Source organism: Phalacrocorax aristotelis, chromosome 7 (genome assembly GCF_949628215.1).
Source record: "Phalacrocorax aristotelis chromosome 7, bGulAri2.1, whole genome shotgun sequence".
In the NCBI taxonomy this organism is placed as follows: domain Eukaryota; kingdom Metazoa; phylum Chordata; class Aves; order Suliformes; family Phalacrocoracidae; genus Phalacrocorax; species Phalacrocorax aristotelis.
The window spans coordinates 50,781,544-50,798,308 of record NC_134282.1 but is presented as its reverse complement, the minus strand read 5'-3'; the positions used below and the strand labels follow the sequence as shown (position 1 = coordinate 50,798,308).

Sequence of the window (16,765 nt, the reverse complement as noted above, 5' to 3'; positions counted from 1 at the left end):
AGTCAGCTCTCCTGGACCAAACCACCTTCATGATACCATTGCGTTCTGTGTTTGCAATTCAAGCTTAATTCCTTTTTCGTTCTGTTTGTTTCCATAGCTTTTTTTGTCGTTGTTGTTGTGTTTTGTGCATTTTTGAATAGCTTTATTCACATGGGTTTTTCATGCAGACTTCCCTTGGACAGCAAATCGAGTTGTTTGTGCATGTGAACAACTGAGAATTGATGTTGGCTTGATAGAGTCATAATATGGTTTGTAATGTTGTTCTTCCCTGAGACCACTGGCTTGTCTGGTATGGCAAATTTATTGAGAACTTCAGCTATGTTTGAATAAAGTTAAAGTAATCCAATTTGTTTATAAATTAAAAACAAAGGCCCACCCAGCCCTGAAAACCAGCATTTTGACAAGTGGTACCAAGATGTCCTGCTGCGGTAGGATAACAAATTGGCGTCACCACGGGGAGCAGGCGGCTTTTTTGTGCTCGGCCATTGTTGTCACCTGGCTCGCGTTTCAGAGCTGCTGGGTGGCACCGAAGGTGGTTTGGTTGCAAAGGGATGTGGCTCCCACGTGAACGCAGACGTGCCGGCTGCGTCGTACTGAATAAGGGTCTTCTGGGGGAGCGACGAACGAGACGCAGAAGCCGAGCGTGACGGAAAGCATGAGGCCGGCCTGCGTGCACCAAGTCTTTCTCGGTGTGATGCCTCTCCTCTTTAACGCTGGTTCTAAGTGATGTATGATTCTAGGCATGCTCGCACTGATTCTCCTCTTGGTCTTTAAAAACAAAGGAAAGAAAGCCCAGTTTGCCCAGGACGACTGGTCACCAGATGGAACTGCTGTCAGGTCCTCTGGGAACAGCGGAGGGGTGTTCGGCACAATCCGAGTCTAAGTGAACAACACTCCTATTGTCGGTGTAACTCCATAAATATATATCTATATATACATATATATATATATCTCTGCATATGTATATCTGTACTATAGATATATATGTTTGAACCCTTTTCATTCCATTAGTACAAGTAACACTTGTTTCCTGTTATTTTGTTTGTCAACCGTGTATTTAATCGCTGGGCTGAACAACAGTGAAGGAAGGTGCAAGGGATCCACTCCTTACTAACCAGTGGTAAAAGCCAGATATTGCAACTTAACCCACGAGTAGTTGTGCAGACAAGAGTTTAAGAATGATGTGTAGAAACAACAGGAGCGGCCAGGGGTGCTGAAGATACAGAACTATTCGCAGGCAGGGGGGCTTCAAAGGATGCCTCAGTTCAGAAACCAGTTGCTCAGAGACGGTGAACGGCCTCTGGAATTGAGCGCAGCCGGGTAAATCGGAACTGAGCAGCGCCGGTGTGGAGGCACACGCAAACAAAGGATGTGAAATGGGTATTTACAAAGACACAGGGCTTGGCAGGAGTTCGAGGTGGTTTCCTGAGCTTGGTATGTGGGGCAGCGTCGGAGCTCAGGTATCGCAATTCTGATCGTTGGTACTTGTAAATAAACCTCTGGACTTCCCAGCTGGAGCGGTAAATTTGTGGCCAGGAGTTTAACGGTTGTTACCATCGGTCTGTACGAATCAGTCTCAACTGACGGTCTGTTTTGCAAGTACCTTAAGACTATCACTAGTTCGTGTGTGTGCATACGTGTGTGTGCTCATCTTCTTTTTTTTCTCTTGTACGCGTTTCGTTGATCAGTAATCCATTAGCATTTTCAATAGGGCTTTAAGTCCAGTAGATTACGGGTAGTCAGTTGACGAAGATCTGGTTTACAAGAACTAATTAAATGTTTCATTGCATTTTGTAAGTACATAGAATAATTTTATAAAATGTTTGTAGTTTATAAATGCCTAAAATATAATTTAAGGGCACTTTTCTGTGTCTTTGTATGGGTGTGTCTGTATGTGATCAGGTTTTTTTGATGGTACCAGTTTACTAGCTAGCTTTACAATATGCCAAAAAGGATCGCTAACTTGTCCAGTCCCTGGCGTGTCCCTCTCCCCCCCACCCGCCCAAGCTTTGTGTCCCAGTATACAGCGAATGAATAGAGTTGGGGAAATGTTCTGTATCTTCAGTATCCTGGTCTTCCAGAGCCCTCTGGTTGGGGTGGGATCATCTGAACTGGTCATTTCACTTCACTGTCTAGGGCAGTTGACTTAATGGATTACAAGAACCTCACTGGTCGGGGAAACAGAAGGGGGTTTGCTGCTACCCAGTCCCACCGGTGCTGTTCAGTACCTGCTTTACAGTGGCCGCGTGGTTTGAAGGATGCGACTGCGTAAGAGGAAGAGGGAAGACGGTTTTCATAATTACTGTTGAAGAACTATCTGCGGATTTCTTATCACTTTAAAAGCTTGTATGCAGCCTCTAAAGATGTTGAGCGCCATTTGAAGCTTTGTTGACATGAGCAAGGCAGGGTCCCTATTTATTTTTATTTAAGAATATTGAAGATCCCTTCCCCCTCGCTCCCCCCAGATCTGACTAACCGCATTGCTGAAGGGTTCTGATGATTTAGATACTGTTTAAAAAAATCAGCTCTTCTGTTTTCTGAACCAGTGAGGTTTGAGATGAAAGGATTGGCCAGAGTTTGTCTACCTCTGGGACAAAAACAAAACGAGAAAGTGCTAAGGAATGGATGCAGTTGCAAATACAACATTCTCCAATTTTTCTTGTTTAAATTTTTTTAAGAGAAAATCACACAATAACATGGCCAATTTATTACATAAAAAGACTTGCTGTGTATAAATTATTCCTAAAGAAATTCCTGTGTTTATATTAAAATGAATCAGTAGATAAAAAAAAATTTCAAAATGTTTTTGTATATTCTGTTGTAAGAATTTATTCCTGTTATTGCGATATACTCGGGATTCTTTACATTATGAAAAGAAGAAACTTTGTCTATTTTGAATGGCTGAAGCTAAGGCTCCTTTAGTTTCTCTTACTCTGCTTTTTTCTAGTAGTTTCAGTACTACATGATTTAAGTTAAATAAAAGAATTCTGTATGCACTTGCCTGTTTCTGAATTTGTTGCTCCTTGTGCAAAGCAAGTACAGGTTAGAAAACACAGAGTAAATCTTCTCTGGTTTTCTTCTGCCCTTTTTGGCTGCTTTTAATTGAGCTACTCTGGATAAATCTTAGTAGAGATCGGTACTGCCGTTGTGTTGAAATCAAAAGTATTTTCATCCAGTGATGCCCTTTCTCGATGGGCCTTTGAGTCCCGTTCTGCAGTAGGTAGTTCCTTTGAACAAGGTAAGCATTTTTATGTATTTATTTGAAGAAAACCCGCTTCTTTACCCTCATGGCAATCTGTAGATGAGGCATTCGGCCAGCCGGCACGTGGTTATCAGTTTTCTGTAACTGTCACTGGAAAAGAGTGGCAAGTAAAACCAGAATTATCTTGGCGTTTCCAGTTCCTCTGACTCTTGTCATCAGATTGTTGACTGAAAAAAGGCACGGTGGTGGCCCAAAGCTTCGCCAGCTGTCCGTGCTGGTAGGTTTGTCTGTTGGCCGCCTTACTGACGTGGTGCTTTTGTTTCCTGGGAGAGATCCCAGGTGTCCACATTTAGCTGCTGCTGTCCTGTTCTAGTGACTGTTTTTGAAACATACCTGCTAATTTTCTCTCATCCTTGTCTGCCATGGTGCTAGCAAGATTATCAAAGAGAGCATGCGTTGGCGGAAGTGCCACCAACCTCTGTCATACCCAGCTTTCATGGCGGAATCCTGCTGTACGTAGCTGTGTTTGGGACATGGAGGAGCCTGGCTTGGCAGGGGAGGAAGCACAGACGTGATCTGTCACTGTCCAGTTCCAAGTTGTACAATTTGGGATCTCATTTGGTTCCTGTTCAGTAAGCAGCATGACATGCCACAGCACAGCGCTTCAGCGATGTCCCTTCTTGGGACAAGTTAGATGTGTTGAGCCCCAAATAGCCATGACCTGCTGTGCTGAAAGACGGTTGTCTTTGTGGTGTGCTCCCTGGAAGGACTGCGGCCTTACCCCTCGGGAAGGGCACCGGGCGCGTGGGGTAAGTGGTGGTGTCGGTCAGTTCCAGCATTACAGCTCCTGCTGCATTCCAGCCTTTTGTTTGCTTTCTTTGAAGCCACTCTGGGTTCGTAAGCTGATTCTGATGTGGAAACCAGCTTTTAGAGCAGGCCACCAAGAGAAAATTGTAAAACCTCACCTAACGGGATCCCTGCGTGCATTTTGTTTTTCCCCCATGTTTACATTTTTAATGTGGACACTTTGTACGGCTGAACACTTTCCCTGGGCTTGGAGAGGGGCTGAGGGGACTCGAGGAATCCCTCGAGTGCTGCATGTCCTTACGGCTGGAAGCATCCCTCTTGGTTCAGCAAGTCTTTGTTAATGTCTTTCTAACCATCAGAACTAGGATTAAGCATCTAAAATGTTTTAGGTCCAGTTTCACACCTTCTTAAATCTGAAGCAACGTTTCCTTTTTAGCAATACAGACTGCCCATCACTCGGTGTTTCTCTCAAGCCTTTTACCCCAAAGAGAAATCTCAATGGTTGGTTGGGGTTTGTAAGGAAATTTCACTGAAAATACCGTGGAATATAAAATCCTTTATGTAAGGTTTTAAAATAATCTTTAGATTTGCTTCATTTAAGAGAGTGAGGAATTGCCTTCTAAGAAATCCCATCTTACTCTCTCTTTTCCCCACACTGTTCTAACATTGCTAAGATAATTGTCTGTAACGCTTTTCCTAGAACGTCTGCTGTTACCGACGTGGATAATGGAGGCACATGGATGAAAGCTGCTCTTCCATTGCCATAGTACAGAGAGGTGTAGTAGGTGTAATCACAGATATACCTGCAATATTAAGAATAAAACAAAACCAGAAACCTGAATTAAAGAACAGTAAACTTTGATTAAATTTAAATATTCTTTAAGTAGCCAAACCAGATCTGGTTTATGAAATTAATAAAAACATATTTGCTTAGTGAATAAAGGAAATGCTGACATAAACCAAGTTTGAGAAACAAATGTTCCTTATCTGATGGTTTGGTTTACCCACCCAGCAGGAACTTTAAATAAAAAAATCACAAGCCATGCGTTCTTTTCTAGACTCCTGTAAGCTCTGTGAGGTGGGGAAGGTAACACAGCCTGCTGGGACTGCAGCCATGTCATACGGGTTTTTGTGCAAGTCATGCACCACTCCGTCCAAGGTATTAGCACCGTTTAACTTGCAGGTGCAAATCCTGAAGTGAAGGGCCAAAATGAGCTGGTTTTTATATTTTAAAAGCACAATCATTTTCTGGTTTCTGTGTTTTCCTCTTAAATGAAGACTATCATAATAGAAAATTGCTTCGGTGTTGCTGAAACAACGAGCTCACAGACACCATTCTGGAGGTACCTGTAATTGCTCTGTTCTTCGGTGTATGGATTTACATTTTGTATCCCGCCCAGTTGGGAAAAATAGATTAAAATCTGCTACCAGTCAGTATCGCTTTCAGACTCTCTTAACAGCTCAGGTTTACTGGGGTTGTTAATCACAGACCGTGCTATGTTGAAACTTGTTTCTTCTGGAATTTACAAATCCATGGAAAAATATCTACTGGCTGTAGTCTTTCAAGAAGGCTGCTTTACATAAAATTTATGTTTACCCCAGTTCTGTACTTGTGCCCCCCACCCCCCGCCAAAGACTTTGCTTCAAAGTGATTTTGGTTGGAGGAAAAGTCCTTGCAAAGATTCTTCAAGGTTAAATGAGTTACTTCTGCTTTCAGTGTGAGACCCCAATCTGCAGTGTTTACCTTCCTGCATCTCTGGAGAAGATTATATCAATCCCTTCCACTGAAATGTTTTTCCAGAGACTCTTCATATTAATTGTAGATTCAATCTTTTCCGGGCCATCTAGCATGCAACAGCCACCTTCCGGGTGAAAACCACAAGCATCCATCTCTTGGTAGCCTTTGTTCTTCCCACATTGCTCGAGGATGATGATTGCTTTGGCGGCCGGAGCCAGCCCGACGTGAACAGTAAGCTGTTCTTTCCCACCAGAGTGAATAACAGGAAATTAAAAATGAGACCTGTTTTTTAAAAATGAATGCGATAGTGCCAAGCATTATGTGAAAGACTAGCTTCAAGGTAGGGAGTCTTGCTGTAGCTCACACCTAAAGAAAACTTCGATAAGAGATTACAAATGAGAACAAAACTGTGCTTTAGTTTGGTTTTATTGTGTCTAGTCAGCTCAGGACTTCAGAGCTATGGTGTGTTTTTTGCAATTTACAGTGGATTTTTCCCCCCCTTTGTTCAGTGTGCAGTTCTGCCGTTTAAATGGCACGGGATTAAAACAGCACACTGATTAATGTGCGCTCCCAATTGCAGTTTGAAACCTTTATCACAGTTCTAGTAGTCACTTTCCAGAGCAGTCTGATGCACGTATTGTGCAATACTCTCTTGGAGGCCTTTTTAAAGATCCACTCAGAGTAATAATATTAATAAATGAACGGGGAAAACTGTGTAACTTTCTAATTACTCACCAGTGGCTGAAGAGTTGTCCATATCTTGCAGACTTGCTCCTTTGCTTTTTGGTAGACCACCGGCAGCTGCATGATACGCAGATCTATGTTTTTACCAAGGCCTCTCTTGGACAGCTCCTACATACACAAAAAGCCACCGCAGACTCGTAAGAGTGTTGGATTTCTCGGACTGTGATAAAGAAACCGGGCTGATCCAGCTGAGAAAACATACGACAGAGCAATATAGTGCTGTCTGAGCCTGTGGTTCCTAAACGTTGGTCTGCAGCAAGATTCAGTTGTCTTGTGGCAGCTCTCCCTCTTTCAACTGAAAGAGACTAAAATGTGGTAACCAATTCCCTAAAGTCACGTCCTTGTGGAGCCATTGTTGGGTTTTCCAAAGGGCTGCTCCGTCTCCAATGGGCGGGAGGGGTTATTGCTCAGGGGCTGCTCTGTGGGGAACCATGAAATACAGGATGTCTCAGAAAGGATCCATGCTTGAAAGCACCTAAGCAGGCTCTGCTACAGGTAAGAGCCATTCCTCTGAAAAATCTAGTGGATAAACCTGCACTATCCAGAGATGGAAATGAGGGGAAATTCACAGTAGCTGTCCGCTCAAGTGACACGCATCTGACGGCTTGAACCTGGTTCAGGTAAGCTCTGCTGTCGATGTGAGGAAGGCCACATTTAGAATGGGTTTACTTTCTTTTTTGGTCTAGAATATGGTCCCCTGGTAAAAGGAAATGTCACTTACTGGGATATTGTTTCTCTGTCATTTATGGAGAGCTGAAGTTCCACACGGGGCCTTTTCCCACAGGAAACAAAAATTATGCCCAGGATTGAGGTGAAAGCAACGAAGGCGCCCCTTAAGGCAGCAGATTGGCCAGATGGTTGGAAGATGGTCGGGAGAGTAAATGTCTTGTGGAAATTACTTGAAATTATTTTGTCAGTGGAATAGGGCTAATGAAGAAGGCATAAGCCTCTAAGCAGGAGGTAGGCAGCTACAATGGCAGGATGCAGAAGGAAAGCATCTGAGGTAGAAAGCTTTGTCCCAGGGAGGTAAAATGGTGGTTGAAAATCCCTGTTGCATTTGAGTAGACCACTGCCAAAGGGAGGGTACAGATAAAGTGTGGGGGGGGCACAGGCAAAAAGTCAGCAGCAGAGGTACATGATTAACCCGAGAAACCTGTAACCCTTTATTAAATGTAATTGTGTTCCCAAGCTCTCATTTCTCACTACGGATTCTCGTGCGGATGAGGCCCACAATTCTAAGCCATGCTAACTGGGAAACTTGCCCTTCAACACTGGCTTCCTATATAAACTGTTCCAATTTTCTTGTCAGCGGAAACATTGATTAGCTGTGCTCAATAAACTATTTGACACAAGCAAGGAAACAATGCCTGCAGGGAAGTAAACACATTTAGAGAACAGTGCCAGCCTTTTTTCCTCTGGGCGCTGACAGTCTTTGAGAGACCATTGCATCATCTTGCTTAAGAATGCTGAACTGTGTCTTAGCTTCCAAAAGAGAAAACCCCAGCTGGTTCACAATTAGCATTTTCTTTTCTAAAGCATCTTTAATTTTAACATTTAATGAGATTCCTCCTTTTTTAACTGTAAGGCTCGGAGGGCTCGACTACCTATGACTTTGGTACAGAAAGTGGAGATCCAGAGTAAGCTGTTAGGCTGTTCCCCTCCCGTGCTCTCTGGACTGACGTTCTGTTGTCACCGTTTGTCATGGGAGAAACAGGCAGAAATGCTTTTGTGCAGGACAAAGCCAGAAGCTGGCCAACAGCAAAAGGCTGAGAATTTGTTTCAAAGGAAGAGTTTGCTATGTCCGAAGCAATTTCAGCATGTTATCAATAATGTGTATTACTCTGTTGTCTAGGAATCCTAACTGTTATACCCCATTAGACCAAATGTTGTGCAAACATGGAACACAAAAGAAAAAAAAAAAGGTTATTCCTTGTCTCAGCCAAATCTTGGCCTTACCCAAAACTATTTTTGCATTTAAGGTGAGAGACTGGAGATTGTTAGAGAAGGATGACTGCCTCTGGAAACTAGAGCTCACACTGGTGAGTTAATTGAGTAAACAAGTGCCTGTCTTCTGTAGCTGAAACAGCAAAGGAAACTTCAAAGGGGGACAAAGGTTTTTGGAGGACTTTTTTTGTGGGAGAAGTGGTTGAAAAGAAAGCGTGAAGATTCTTTGTTGGGAAGTTTTTCTAAAATGGAAATGAAATCGGCATTATCAGCTGATGACCTTGAGCAGCTGGTGAGTTGTGCTCATAGTCCCAGTCCGCTGGGGTTCTGGCCCATGTTGTTACACAGCCCTCCCCAAAGAGAAGTGATTTACACTGAGCAGTCATGCTCGGATGCGGTGGTTATGTGTCACACGGGGTGTTAGAAGCATCTTGAACTTAGAGAAAACTCCAGAAAATTTCACTGAGTTCGCCAGAGTTTTCACTGATTTGGGTTGCCAGGAAGGGGGGAGGCAGGGCCTGGGGCTGCATGTGTTAATTTTGTGAACCTCATTCCAAAACACCTTGTGTTGGTGCAGGAAGAAAACCAGAAGTTACCAGTTGACTTGGTCAGTCTGCAAGTACATTGCAAACAAAGGTTTTATTGTTTGGTTTGGGGTTTTGGGGTTTTGTTTTGTGTGTGTTGTGGGTTTTTGGTTTTGTTTTTGGTTTTTTTAATCCTGCAGATGCCTTTTTAAATCTTTAAGGATGTAAGAATGTTCCAGAACAGAAATTAAGGAACTAAATAGCAATGTCGTCTTAGTTTCATAGATGATGAAACTAAAGCAGAAAGGGAGAGAGACAGAGAGATTAAATGACAAATTTCCAAAGACCACTTGGTCAGTGGCAGGATGAAAAAGTGCACTCGGAGATCTGATCCTCATCTCCTGATAGCAAACATAGTTCCCAGAAGCAGTTGGAAATGTGACCTCTTCTTTGCACTAACAGTTTAATTACTATGAATGTTGTCACTCAACTTATATTCGTGTCCTATTAACTGGGGACTTTGACCTTGATGGTAGGCTGCCCTGATAGGTTATTGAGCTGCCAAGTGCCAGACAGGAGTTTCTGGAGGAGACACAGAAGCGGGGTCAGATCAAGGGTTATTAGATGGGACCATCAATCTGTAATATGGAATAAATAATGCGGGGGATCTGGGATTCTGTGGGTCCTGTGTAGTGCTGAAGAACTGGTAACTCAACGCGATCTGTCAGCAAATGCAGTGTAAATACTCAGTGGTTTCTTTCAGAAAGAATGTCCTGCACTTCCAGAGTTAAAAGTGCTGCCGGTGGAGCTTTCGTGCATATTTTAGGAGAGTATTTCAGGTGAGTGGAGTTATGAGAACCATGAAAAACTTAGTGAGACAGGTTTCTAAAAGAGAAGCTGTCTTTCTAGTGCTAGACAACCATGTTGCGCCATGTGACAGCGCCTATAAAAGCTCTGAAGCTTTTCTCAATGACCCTGAATTGACAGGTTCACCTGTACTTTCAGACCCATTTGACTATCCTTTTCCCTGAACGCTTGAAGGGTACTTGCTGAGGAATGAGAACTCCGTGGATGCACTGCAGATGAATCCCTTGTGCGTGAGTCATTTTGTGCTGTGATGAGAACTGAGGTTCATGCAGAAAGAACAGGCTACTCCTCATGTTCTTGGAAAATTATATTTTCATGTTATGGAACAGGCAGTGCGGGACAATCCAACGCTATGTAGTATTGGTAAGAAATCCAAGGATTCAGAGCATGTAACTCTTTCTAAACCAGCAGAAACCGAGATTTGGAGAGTTTTGTTAACATTTGTCATCTGGTTCCTGGGGATTTCAGAGAATGGAAATTGTCTTATTCACCAAAAAGGTAGTAGCAAAGAGTTAATTTGTAAGAGAAACAATATCACACAACCATTGTTCCGAGAGCCCAATGAGGGCATAGAAGGGATTCAACTATGGGAACAGGCTCTGTGCTCACTGGATCAACCTCTGATCCTTCCTACAGCAAGAAAAGAGGTTCAGGAAAACAGCTGATCCCATCAGCAAGGCAGAGTGCAACAGCATTGTATGGAGAAGCTGGTAACAGGGATCATAAGGAAGCAGTTGTGCATAAGAGCACGTATTGCTCACACAAGTGAAGCCATTGCTCTTTGGCAAAGACTCCATTTCAAAAAGCACGGAATATGAGGCTCTGCTTTGAGAATTAGGACCCTGGGACTCCAATTACATGTATTTTTACAGGATTTTGGATGCTTTTGGTGTGAAGACCCTTCTGGGATATGAACTCTTCAGATGACGTGTATCAGCGTTACATCATCACTGAGGCTGCTGTGGTATCCAGGCATTTGATAAGAACCCAGTTCTTTCTGAGGTTGTAATTAGGATAGTTCTGGATAACACTGCAAAGGCATTAAGCCTGAGCAATCATGTTTAGTAGCTCTGGTCTGGCTGCTCAGTACTTTCCTGAGGATGAGTTGAGTGTACTCTTGCTTGGTTCTCAGAAAAGAGACTCGGCAGGAGGGCTTTAGGTCACTTTAGTGATCCATGCAGGAGCCCCAAAGCCAAGGCAGGATTACTTCCAGATGGAAATACTAAATTTTGCTGTATTTAATATGTGTGCATAAGCTTCCTGAAGACCATAGGGCTACTCATGTGAACAAGACCAATGGAACAATACCGTGAGATTGCTATTTAGCGTGGAGAAGCCTATCAACATTCAAAGTACTTCCAGATTTGCAGCATATTTCCCTGAATTGTCTGGATTAACCACCTTTGCCAGAGAATAGGAAACAAAAGCAGCATCCCCAGTACATACACAAATTAATTCCACACAGAGGGTGTCACATCAGAGGGAAACGGATTTGTTCTCCTCCAACAAGGACTGACATCTGTTTCACTACGGAATGCCGTATCCCCTGTTACATAACAACTTCCTGGCGTAGCCAGCGCGTGGCGTCGGTGCAGAAAACTCATCTCATCGGTGTGTTTTCACTTTAGGCTGTTTTTCTTACAGATAAAGAACACGTTTTATTTTCAGCCAGAAAAGGATGATCTTGCACCCAAAATTAGAACCACTAGGAATCAGGAAATAATGAGCAAGAACATTGTCAACTGACAAGTATTTGTAGTTTAGGACCCATGTCAAGTTGGAGTTAAGATAATTTATGGGTCTCCTGTGATGACTGGGGTGTGAAAAGGTATCACTGAAGTATTTTTGTTTCTTGTTAGCCTACAGGGATAACATCCCTCCTGACTTTGAGGGGGTGGTAGATTTATTCTTCCAAACACCAAGCTGCACTCAGCATTTGTCACCCAACAAAACTAGAACAGAAAACATATACAGGTTAGTGGAGTTGCTACAGCTTTGGTCTTTGGACAAAAGTACTAACTCCTTGGTTTTCAATCATTTTGGCTTGACTGCACTTCATTTTCAAGAAAGAGATTTGCTAGCTTGTCACCAAAACTTATAGCTACCTATTTCATGCCAGTGTCTGGAAGAATTAAATATTTATGTGCTTATTACAGTCTCCCTAATAGAACAGTCCCCCTCAGCTCGTTTCACGTGCCTTGCTTTCCATTTTCACCAGTATTATCTGTTGTTTCTTGCAGATATCAGACCAATCTTCCAATTCAGTTTTACCACCTTGACTGTTCCCCAGCTAGTTTCAGATTTCATTGTTAACCTTCTTTCTACCTTGGAATTGCCAAGAACTTGTGTGAAAGACCCTCCCAAAATAACTCTGTTCATAAATACCTTATGAGAGTAACTGAGGTCAAAAGAAAGGCCATTGTCTGTGCTAGGAAGAATGAATGAACCTTGCATGTGACTTTTACACACGCTCAGCAAATCTCTGCAGCTGTCCCTACTGTTTGAACCTCTACATTCCTTTCACACTTCAGGTTGAGGTAAAGTACTAAAGTACCAAACTAGTAAATCATTTCATTGTAGCAGACATACTCTTACATATGATGATCAGGTATTTATTTCATGAGACATATTTGAAGAAAGAAGTTATGTTATTGTTAAAACTTAGATAACATTTAAAAATTATATATCCTGTTCCTGAAAAATAACCTATTTGTGGAAATTTTTGGTGTGGCCCAAGAAATGTGGGTTCACACAAACAATAATTTGAAAATAAACAATTGTAACGTAAAAGTTATGCTGAAAGCCAGGTATCCAAAGCATGTCTCTGTATCCCCCAGCTAAATTTTTTCTAATACACATACTTAGGAAATAAGCAGGAATTTTAAAGACTCCATCTTAGACATGTTACTGCTAGTCAAGGTGTATGGAGGGGAAAGAAATTTGAATGACCTTGTTTTCAACTTTAACTGTAGACTTCACTGTCATCTGAAAGTGGAAGCCAAAGCTAAGATGTGAAAATACACTTAGAATTGGCATGCTTTTGGCTTTGTGTTCCTGAAGCAGGCAGTAAGACCTCAATAGGCTACACATGTATGAGGAGGAAATCGCCTCACACAGACATGCTGCGTTGTGGTATGAGATGATCTGTTTACTGAAGACAGGACAACCTGTGGCATACGCATTAGTTGCAGAGAAGGCACCCTGGGTAAAAAAGATCCTTTTTGAAAATCAAGAATAATATTTTGATATATGCTTAAATAATGAAAAAAATTGCAAATAAAATAATGTTTCATTACTTAATTATCCTCTTTCTTCTGTGTTGGGAGACTGCTCCATGAGGCGCAATTCTGAGTAATAACTTTCTTGAATGCAATGGAAAGCCTAAAAACAGTTTGTATGGGGATGTCAACAAAATAAAACACCTCACTCCCAGTTTTTTATCCTTACCTTCACTGCTTCCCAGCTAGAATTAACCAAGTATTGTCTAAAGGGACCAAAACCTGAAAAGAAAGAAAGGTGCTTTTAACCTATGCTTGCTCTGGTGTTAAATACTCTCAGGCCACAGTCAATGTGCCATTCTTATTGTTGAAGGTCACGAAGATGAAGATATGCATATTTAATGAAAATGTTTGAAAGAGCAACATTTTATTTCATTAGTAATTCTTTTTTTAATCTCAAGTAATGAAACCTTAAGTTTTCTGTTAGGGAAAATGTGCTTTTTGGGGTGCTGGGCAAACTCTCTTTTTTTCATTTTTTCCCTACAGGAAAAGAGAGAAGGAAAGGGAAAAGGACTTGCTGAATCCAAAGGGCTACACTTAATTTTATGCACCCTCTCTTGTGAAAGACATTTTTTTTTTAATAAAAAGGAGAAAAAAAATATAATTTTGAGCTAGATGGGCATTTTGTCATGAAAAAGTTTGATGGAAAAATCCCATGGTCTTTATTAATATCAATTATTGTTCTCAATCCAGGATGTTGCCAAGTCTTAGATACTGGGTGGCAGGAAAACAAGTTTGTGAAATGGTTTTAATGCTCTGTGTCTTAAATATTTAAAAATCCTTAAATGGACAAATAAATACTTGACAGCATAGGATTGCTATTTTGCAGAGTGAAAGGTACTTGTACGGTGGGACAGTTAAGCCTAAATGAAGGTTTATGACAGCTTAATTAATGTTAGACTTTAAGCATCTCTTAATTCATTAGTATTTATAACTGCTCAATCTTTTCTTTTTAATATTATGAAAAGCCTGATGGTGCTAATATTTGTGCCAATGTTTTCCCCAGGTTTAAGTTTGTACTATGAGAAGGGAACAGGGGAGATAGTACTCGTTTCACATCAACAGTAACATAAAACCTGACTAATCCCACTCTGCTTTCAGAGCAAAATTAGGGTGACACCTCCTCCATTTTGAAGCTGAGGTTGCTGTGCATGCTTCTGTACATGTCTGTGGAGAACTGTAGAATTATAGTAAAGTTATTAAATAGCTCCCAATGAAATACATGTATCTCAGTGGTGGCCATAAGAAACTACTGCTTAGGATAAAATTGTTCTATGAAAAGAAATGACTAAGTGTGAGAGAGTTTTACGGTACTGAAATACCTGCAACAACTTGGAGAGCTAACTGGCTGAATATTATTAGGCACTATATAATAAACTGGGCTCACTGCCAGCAGGTTTATATTATGAGCAGGTGAAAATGTGACAGAGGCATGCTGTGATAATCTCTGTAATAGCTTAAAGATGCACCTGTGTCTTTAATGGGACGCACTGCTCTAAAACTATTTGAACAAGTAGATTTCTGCACCTAAATGGCTATCTAAGGGGAGGAAAAACTCATAAGGTGCTGAGAAGTGTGCCCATCAAGGGTATGTGCCATAAATATAATAGGAGAGAACGAGATGGTCAGCCTTTTAAGAGGTTAGCAAATACCTCTTGCTCTATTCCGCACTCCCATTTGGCTCAATTGCAGTTATGTCTAGAGCAAGCCAAACTAGTTCTGCCCATCTTGCAGCTATTTAAAAAAAAAAAAAAGTGTTTAATTGAAAACAGCAAGATGCAAATCTCTTTGATGTAGCTTCAACCTCATCCCTATGTCCTCAGATGACCTGCAGTGGAAAATTATCCAGCAACTCACATGTCAAGATGTGTGTAATGATTGCCTTTAGATGAGCCAGTGGCAACAAGAGGAATAGCGAGTAGCAGCATTCCTTAAGAGCTTTAACCTTTTAAAGCTCAGAAGTCTCTAGATGGTGGTTCTGCCACTGTGATTCAGCAGTAGTTATAGTCAGCAAGAGAAACTCCAAATTTGGTCCCTTGTGCTGCATGTTCAGGCATGCTCCTTTGGTATATTTAAATTTAATGGTGTAGTTTAGCAGTGATGAGGCAGCATCTCCGGTTTAAATCTCCCTTACCTTGCCATGAAACTGAGACCCTGAAACTTGCCATGTGTTGCTCTAATTCTGGACACTGACTATGTGACATTGTGATGCAACCTGGTTTTCTTGCTTCAGAGCTCCTTTTGGGTAAGCTTTATCTAATGCTAGCCTGCACTGCCTTGAGCTATGTGGTTTGGATCAGAGAGAATGTCAACAAAGATTAAAACATGGAGAGAATGAACAACAAACCAAACTGGATGGCACTAAAGAGGGCAGACTGCAGTCTGTTTCCTCTGACATGCATCTGATTTTCTTAGGAAGGCACAGCAGCAAGTTATTTTCCATTTGGAATTGTTAGTATGACCATTTGCTACTGTTTTTCCCTCCAGGGAACTGTTTACGACAAAGATCAAGCATGTGTGCATACCATCTCTGGCTAAAAGAAGAATAAAATAAAAATCTTACCAGTTACAACCACAGTGTTGGAATTTGAATCCATGAAATCTATGTTCCAGAAGGTGAAATTTTGTGTCTTTCAGTTCCAAACAGTATTATAATTCACATATCTGTGGCAAACTTCTTCATTTGGGGCACCTTTTTTTCTTCAAACTGGGATGTGTCTGGATTCACATGACAGGGATGATTTGTGATTCATGTAACTTTCAAAGCAAAAATTGTTATGTCTCTGTATTAAAGATAGAAGTGTGCCTGACCGGCTGACCAGCTGACCGACTGGGACTGCCCCAAACTTATTTTCCTTTCTTCAAGCATGCAATAGTATTTAGGAAGAACAGGAAAGGCGTAAAGAAACTTCTTGCAAAATATCCAGCAATATTTTTCCAGAAACCTGTTTACATAGAAGTAAACAGAAAATTAATTAAATCCATTTTATTATATTTCTGTGGGTATTCTATTTTTAGCACAGTAGTAATTCACTTTAATCGTGAGGAATGGCAACTACAAAAACAAATCTCTCCATTTCCACTCTTCTTAAACTTTTTCTTGTTGACTTAAAAAACTCAGGGGTAACTTTGCTGTTCCTCTTCATAGCAGTTATCTAATTTACTAATCTTGATCTTTATCTCATGCTCTTTATAAAAGACTCCAAGCACCTTACACTTTTAGAACCAAACACCAATAGGAAAATGTATGCTAAACCAAATAATTTACTCGGTAATATCCTTGAATAGGCAACATGTTATAAACAAAAAAGCCTCACTCCAACTTGCAAGGTCAGAGGAACTCTAGAAGCTGGGTTATGGCTTGCTGAAACTGGTGATTTAATAGCTGGTCTGTCTTCATTAAGCTGAAGCATGAGAACCAATAGGGGGGGCCTGAAATCAAAACATATGCACATTGTCACTGCCCAAAACAAAAGCATATGAAAGTTCTCTTGGGAATTATAACTATGTGGGCAGAGGGTTTCGCTGGGTCTTGTTTTGAGTAGGAAGTGTATGTGTGTGCGTGTGTGTGAGGGAGAGGAGAAATATGCTAAGAATAGAAAGCCACTATATAATCTCAAGAGAGCTGGTAATTGTGAGACCTTAAGAAAAAAATCTCTGA

At 41.4% G+C, this 16,765-nt stretch overlaps 1 protein-coding gene across 1 annotated transcript; it reads right to left on the bottom strand.

The window, feature by feature from the left end:
* Window positions 1-4,643: 4,643 nt before the first annotated feature.
* PGPEP1L (pyroglutamyl-peptidase I like) lies at window positions 4,644-15,820 on the bottom strand. Its single transcript, XM_075100643.1, has 5 exons — window positions 15,668-15,820; window positions 13,274-13,326; window positions 6,483-6,599; window positions 5,754-5,983; window positions 4,644-4,812 (listed from the first exon to the last, which is right to left on the bottom strand). Exons 1-5 carry the CDS (start codon window positions 15,699-15,701, stop codon window positions 4,644-4,646), a joined length of 603 nt encoding a protein of 200 aa, XP_074956744.1. The 5' UTR covers window positions 15,702-15,820.
* Window positions 15,821-16,765: the final 945 nt, after the last annotated feature.